This window comes from Hakea prostrata, chromosome 5 (genome assembly GCF_041222555.1).
Source record: "Hakea prostrata isolate BN-2017 chromosome 5, UWA_Hpros_2, whole genome shotgun sequence".
Taxonomy (NCBI): Eukaryota; Viridiplantae; Streptophyta; class Magnoliopsida; order Proteales; family Proteaceae; genus Hakea; species Hakea prostrata.
This window is the reverse complement of record NC_142604.1, coordinates 43,864,136-43,871,851: the sequence shown is the minus strand read 5'-3', so window position 1 is coordinate 43,871,851 and position 7,716 is coordinate 43,864,136. Positions and strand designations below refer to the sequence as shown.

General features: G+C 35.4%; 1 protein-coding gene across 1 annotated transcript; it reads right to left on the bottom strand.

Annotated features, from left to right (window-relative positions):
• Positions 1 to 2,907: 2,907 nt before the first annotated feature.
• On the bottom strand, positions 2,908 to 5,482 carry LOC149016047 (flavonol synthase/flavanone 3-hydroxylase-like). The gene is made up of 3 exons (XM_089157159.1): positions 4,949 to 5,482; positions 4,363 to 4,690; positions 2,908 to 3,393 (listed from the first exon to the last, which is right to left on the bottom strand). Exons 1-3 carry the CDS (start codon positions 5,416 to 5,418, stop codon positions 3,181 to 3,183), a joined length of 1,011 nt encoding a protein of 336 aa, XP_089013285.1. The 5' UTR covers positions 5,419 to 5,482; the 3' UTR covers positions 2,908 to 3,180.
• Between the last annotated feature and the right edge of the window lie 2,234 nt (positions 5,483 to 7,716).

Genomic DNA, 7,716 nt, shown 5'->3' with positions numbered 1-7,716 from the left:
GAGTACAAAACTGAAGGAACTTGGCTTCACTTGTGTCTCTTGTGCTTCTTTCAAGTAATGGCCGTCTTTCTACGAAAATGGGTGAAGATTCTTGCTAATTTGTCTCCAATATCCGGTGACTGTAAAGCCTAGTGGAGCTTTATTTGGAAATTGAAATATTACCTAAATTGAGAATGTTTTTATGGAGGGTTTTCGATAAAGGTCTTCGAGTTTTGATCTCATTTATGTGTTCAGGTTGTGTAGGATAAAGCGTTTGCTGTTATTTTAAAAATTCGGATCTATAGATAAGGTGCCATTAATATTTCCTTATACCATAGTTAGCGAACACCCCGGTTTGAGACTGGATTTGGCGAGAACCAAGGACAACCTCTTGAAGAGGTCCCAACAATCCCCCTCCAAGATACCACTTGTAGTATCAACCGTTTGCCGTTGTTCCAAAAGTATGGACATGTGGATATGATGCCACAAATATTTCCTTATATTGTAGCAAGTAAGCACCCTGATTCGAGTTTGGATCTGATGCGGACCTAGGGCAACCTTAGTACAGCCTAGTGAAATCTCAACAGTTTATTTTAAAAGAGAAGATACATCAAGAAAACTTCTTCTTCTTTTTTTTTTTTTTAAATTTATTTATTTATTTATTTATTTTTTATACCATGTTACTATATTTGCCATGCTGGAAATCAGCTGCTACATGGAAAGCCTAAGCTCGAACAATTTGTCTCGATTTAGTTGGTCTATAAAAGTCATCTAATTTAGACTTTTTTCAACTAAGCCAGATCAGCAGGGGTGGAGGAAGAATCTCTTGCTCTCTTAGTTTATGTCCAAACTGTTTCTCATTTGATGACCCATGTCTGTTGATTCAAGGGACTAATGACTTTCAAAACCAAAAGCAAGGTTGGAACCAACCTTTCTCTATCTAGGATTAACCTAATCATATCATCGAAGTCCCAAGGTAATATAACCGAGATCGATTTTTACATGTGGGTCTCTTTAGTAGACTACAAATTAATGTTGGATCCCCTCTTAGTGCAATATATATTACGTGTGAGTATTAACCAAACTAACACCATTAGTCGCCGTTAAATATATTCAAAATTTCAAACATAGAATGACTAAAATACACCTCACCTTATTTATTATATATATATATATATATATATATATATATATATATATAATTAACGCTTGATGACCAATTATCTCTTTTAAAAATCATATATTAACACAATATATGAAATAACCCTGAGAGGCACTTTGGTCTTTTCATATTTGAAATTTGAATATACTTAATGGCAGCTAACGGTGTTAGTCTGCTTGGAACCCACACGTAATATATTGTATTAAAGGGACCCAATATTAGTTTATATTCCACCAAAGGAACCCATATTTAAAAATCTCTAATAAATATAATACAAATAAGGTATGGTCCCTAGGAGTTGAGAGAAAAGTAGCAAAGTTCGACATTTCTAATTCTAAGTGTCACGACAATAAAGGTCTTGTGGTAGCTAGCTTTTTTGTCTTGGTTGCTCTTTAAAATCTTGAGTTCAAGACTCTCAAGAATTTGTTATTCAAAAACCCGAAAAAGAAAATTCGTCTTACAAACAATTACCATACATTTTTCCATTTTCTGATAATAAAAAAACACCATTAGCATTCTTTGATACCATTACCAAATGCATCCTTAGTGAATAAAGTGCTGAGATTTCAATCACTGTCATATCCAAGTATAAGTTTGATTAGGATGCATTCACCATTAAAACACATATATGTATAAAATCTTATTGCATTCAGTGAACAAAGTGTTGGCAATTTGCGAAAAGTCGATTTTTGGGTGATATATCGCCAAATTCACCATATTTACAAGAATTTCATTCGATTTTTTATCGATTTTTCATTCAATTTTTGCCAAAGTGATGTTAGACCTCTACGGGCTTAGGGGGCGTTGTCCACACAACCTCGCCCGCTCACCGAGGAGCGGGACGTCGTGTTTGTCAGCAACAAAATGTGAAGCATGAGTCATACTCAACATAATTGTATAATAAATTGTAGAGTTTAATACTTCTCTTCACTAATTGTGTATTTGTATTCTCTTTAAATGTTTACATTATTTTATATGATTTTTCCAAATTTCCAGTTTTGGTTGCATAGAGCCTGACATGTGCCAATTAGAAACTTTAGATTAAGTGATGTTTTAGGTCAAAATAATACTCCCAATGTTTTTATTAGTCTCAAAATAGGCTACACAAATTCAAGCAAAAACAACCTTAAATACTCTCGAAACCAGGGGTTGAATTTTTATCGACACCCCTGCCAAAATTCTCTGACATGTCGGCGAAATATAGTCATGTCGGTGGTGTCGCCAGTCACCGGTACAGTGACACTATCCAACATGTCTGATCTTGATTGCAACACTAAATACTAGTACGGCATACATAAATTTTGACAATCGTATGAATTAGATGCTCAATTTATTTGATGCATACTCGGCAGAAGTTTTGAATTCAAAATGCTATTGTTATATATATTTCAAACTCTTGTAGAAAGTTGCGTAGTGTTTCCTTTCAAGTCATTGAGGAATTTAGGTTTTCCAGTCAAAGTTTGACTAAAAGTCATTTTCAGATGTTTTCGCGAGTTTTTTCCATCAGAACTTTTTCAGTAATTAGTGAAAACTCCTTATACGTCACTTATTCACATCAGGTTCGCATCAGTTTTGTTAAGTTTCATTGCATGATCATTCTCATTAACTACCAACACTTTTCATAAGATATATTCAATTTCATGTTCGTTTTTTCGATCCATAAACTAATTATGCCTAAGAATAGGAGGTAAAAATAATGAACATCAAGTTGGATTCAAGTCTTTAATTTCTTTAAAATAATCAAGTCCAACAAGCAAACAACAACATAAAAGATAAAAAGATCCATAATGGAGAGAGAAATTGGTTCAATGGATTTGCCCTCCATGATAGAGGATAGCTTTACCCTTATTTTTCACTACCAATCATTTAAGGAGATCCACCTTATTGGTATCTAGAGGTAAAATCTTTCTGAAACATATGATAGAAAGATGTGAGAACATCGTTCTCTACCCCAAAATGTAGATTGTGAATCTTAATTTTGAAGGGAAACTAGGGAAGGAACCAATTTACTAAGTACACTCTCCTTGTATCGTAGATGTTTACTGAGGAAGCTTGTTGAGCTTGCAATACTCATAGTCCTTGTATTTCTTGGTCTTGTACTTGGCAGGATTTTCTTCAGAAACAAGTTGTGGAAGAGGACCTATAACCTTCTCTGGAGGCGGTGAGCAGAAAACTGGCCATGACATCCTTGTCTTCTGCTTGTTCACTGTGGTTCTGTGCAACACACTCTTATACTTGCCATTGCTCAAGATCTGGACATGTACAGGTAGATCAAATCAGAAATCAAATTTTTTACAACTCTTCCCACGCTGGGCATGAATGTCTTAGTCAATTTGGGTTGTTACCATAACTTAGGTATGGGTTACAAGTAACCCATTTAATAGCCAAATGTGGTAGTGGACAACAATATAAATTTTAGGTAAGCATTTAAAGGGACCACTGCATTAATTTTGCAGCTGTGATTGATGGCAAGGTGTGGAATTCTAACCACTGAAATGAGTAGTCGAGATTTTGACCTCAACGTGTACAGTTCAGTATTGCTCTTACTGATTAAATGCACGGCATTGATGCTACATCCGTTTTGATAATGCCTTTGATAATTCCTCAAAAGATATTTTTGCCCCTAAATTTCAGAGTGATTGAGGCCACAAACCCAACGGAAAAATTGTTAAAAAAAAAAAAAGAAAAAAAGATGTTGAACAACTATCCAACCAAAGTATACAGTATAGTACTAAGTTTGCAAGAATAAACGTAGATAATATTTTTGGCTTATTGTGAAAATGAAAATTTATGTGCTCTTATGTTGCATTGCAAGGAGTCCACTCTCTTTGAAACTAGGCTAGCCATTCAGTAGCTCTCATTGAGTCGTATCATGGTCACATTTATATGTGTTTAAGTAACGAAAAAACTTGGAACCTGAGCTTTAAATGCACAGCATCATCAAACCAAAATTTCGAGCGGGGCCGAAATTTCGGTTGAGATTGCTGCAGCCAAAATTTCAGTCGAGATTTCGATCTCAACCGTTGAATTTCGACTGTCAAGATTGAAATTTCGACCGAAATTCCCATCCCACCGCTCAAAGTGAATGGTATGATGGCCCTGCGCAGATCTTTCACCCGATTGGGGGTACAATGGCAAAATAGTAATTTTTCCGATATCCTCCTAGTCATGAGACGTATTATTTTTCACTATTGGAATTATTGTTGAGGAAGTTGGGTTACCTCGATTTGATCACCAATGTGGATAATGAGAGCATTTGGGATGTACCTAGCATCGTACCATCTATCATCTTTGAAGACCTGTAGACCTGGAACCTCATTAGGAACAAGAATGGTGAACACCGACATATCGGTATGTGCCGGCACACCAAGAGTTAGGTCAGGTTGAGGACATGGTGGGTAATAGTTTATCTTCAACAGATACTCCAGTTCTTCACCACCCACAGCTTCTATTAGCACGTTTGCTTCAAGCCCTAATCCCAGAGAAAGGGTCTTAGCCAGCTTATCCACTAACCCTCGCAAGTACTGAGCATACACCTCGTTGGCTTCTCTGCAAATAAAAAACAGTTAAAAAACCATTACATAATCGGTACCGTATCGTATCGTACCGGCAGGGATCCACAAACAGAAGATTTCATGATCTTTTCTATTTTTATCAACTGGGCTACCGAGAATACCCAGGAAGAGATGGATAGATTGTACTTTTTGGACTCGTGCATGGGAGGGTAAAAAAGAATGAAGAAAACGGAAACAACAAGGAATAGATGAAGTTTGCATGCATTTTCAAATTTGAAGTTTAGATCTGAACCTGTAATCAGGTGGGTTCTTGGGCCAGAACTCATGGTGGACGCATGAAGCAGGCCAGATGTTATGGAACAAGAAATCAACCCAGCTCTTCTTCTGATCACCTTTTCTAAGGTTTGTTCCATAACCTTCGACGCTGAGGCCGGAAGAATCAGGTTTCCTAGCCACACTTGATTTCTCTTCTTCTGGTAGTTGAAAGAACTCTTTGCCTACCTTCTGCAACTTTGCAATGACTTCACTGGGTATTCCATGGTTCACAATTTGGAATAAACCCCATTCTCTACTAGCTTCAGATACCTTGAGAATCAACTTCTCCTGATCTGGGTCACTGAAATCAACGGTTGGGATTTCTGGAATAGGTCCATGGTAAGTTGTAATGCCTGGTTGCTCGTGCTCTGGTCTTATGAACTCAACTGGGATACTCTCAGCAGGAATAGAGAGAGAAGCTATGTCTTGCACTCTCTGTACCTCCATTCTCTCTCTAGCCCTCTCTCTCTCTAAACTACTTTTTTTTTTTTTTTTTTGGGTAGAAGTAAGAACATACACAATTACTTATCTCTCTGGTTTTCTCGTGTATAGCTTCTCCGTGAGCGATAATTATTTATAGAGCGAGATGCGCTTGTAGCTGAAGTACTGGAGACGTGTAGCAGAAACACGTAAGTGATAGGAAAGGAAATAGAAGAAAACAGCCACGTGGAATGTTCTCTTTCACACGTTAGGCCCAACAACCTCACGAGGTTGGCCAAAAAAAAAAAAAACAACCTCACGAGGTACGTTGGGACAATACAAATCTGAAATCTCCTTTTAAGAGAGAGATGTGATGCTTTCATCGCCCAGTTGGCGAAAGCACCAGTTTTTGGAGAGAGGAAAAAAAAACTACAGAGAGAGGTCACGTTTCCGGGTTCGATTTCAATGTTTCACATTTACTGTGCTGCCAGAGAGTCGATTGTCGGTCTTGCTTTCAACCATACGTGAGATGGACAGTTGAGATTTTGATCTCGATCGTTGGCTGATGCTGCACATTTAATTTTCTGCATTCAAGTCTCCCCTAGATCCCCATGACTTTTAAAACCTCATAATTAATGGAAATCTCTAGAATAGTTGGTTTCTCTCTCTCCTTCTACGTCCTAAGAAAATAGAACTTTAGCAGCTTCAAGAAATGTCTTTATAGCTTTTAAAAATGTCTCTAATAATTTTAAGACATTTTTTACAAATGTTGTATAAATGCCTCTATAGATGGTGTTACAAAAAATTAGAAATATAATAGTTTAAGTCAATCACATAATTATGGGTTTGAACCAATATCAATTTGGGTTGAGCCAATTAACTTTTGATGGTTTGGCTTGACTCAATCCAAGAAGGTTATTTGACAATTAATAAACAATGATAATAAATACGTATAGGAAAAAGAAAGGAAGACTTTTCATTTAAACAAATATTTTCAAATTCTAAGAGAGCATTTATTACAATGAATGACAAGACATTGAATCAACACAATTCATTAAAATGAATTTGGCTTCAATGCTACGCAATTGATGTACAACACTAGTTGCCTATGGTTCACATCTAAAATGTCCCGACCACCCTTTATTATTTTTATTTTGGGGGGGGGGGGGGGTGTTTAGTGGTGTAGTTCAAAAAGTAAAATAATAATAAATAAATAAATAAATAAGAAGAAAACCAAAATGGATGTCGAGTAGAATTGATGTAGACCGTAAGCAACTTAGTATTGTGCAACATTGACGCACGACCCCTTTAAACTACTATTTTCAAACTCCCATTCGTATGACTCTTGGGTTCTTTCTTTTAACCAATAAACAAAATCTAAATGACTTGGATTAAAACAAGGAAGTTTTTAAAGAATCTTTTAAAGGTAAACAAGAACGGTTCATATAAAAGACCCAAAAAAAAAAAAAAAAAAACTATCAAGAGTTTACCTTTTTTTTTTTTTTTTTTTTTTTTTTGTAAATATTATTGGAAAAACTAACTAAAACACGACATAGAACCAATATGATTTAATCTATAAAAGAATAAATACAATTTGATACTTCTTTGAAGATATATTTCAATCTAGTAAAATTTATCTAGAAGAAGAGAGCTTACACCAGTGAAGCAAAACAACGTGAAGAATGAAAGTTGAAGATAATCATCACAAGATGAACTACGGATGATTTAAAGGATCTCACAAGTAATCAGGGTGCTCACCTCAGATGGACAGATACATCATCACTTAGTATTTTGAGCTTCTAAAAGAAAAAATCTCTTTGCCTGTGTGACTTTGATATATTTATATTTCTAAGATGGAGATGATTAATTATAAAATCCACCCTAAATGAGATGTTAGCCCCTTAATGCTCATAACCATAATGTCTTTACTCTTTAAAGTTTACTTTGACAATTACTAAAAAGCCCCCAAAAGAATTAGAGAACAAAATAAAAAAAATTGTCATTATATAAAACAAAACAAGATTAGTATTGCAAAAAAAAAGAAGAAAATAAATAAATTTTTACTAAAAGATAAAAACAAATTTGCAAAACCATTTTTTTGATAAATCATTTCAGTAGGCAATCTATAAGTGCGCGTATGCTTTTGTAATTGTCAAGTAACTAGCAATGGAGCACTAACCACTAAAATCAACAATCAACGTACACATAATCTTTATATCGATGGACTCCACATATTCAAAATGTACTAAACATAGAGAGGCTAATTTTCATATCTCCTATAGTCTGAGTAATTTTAACTTGCACCTCTCAAACCCATGATAATCC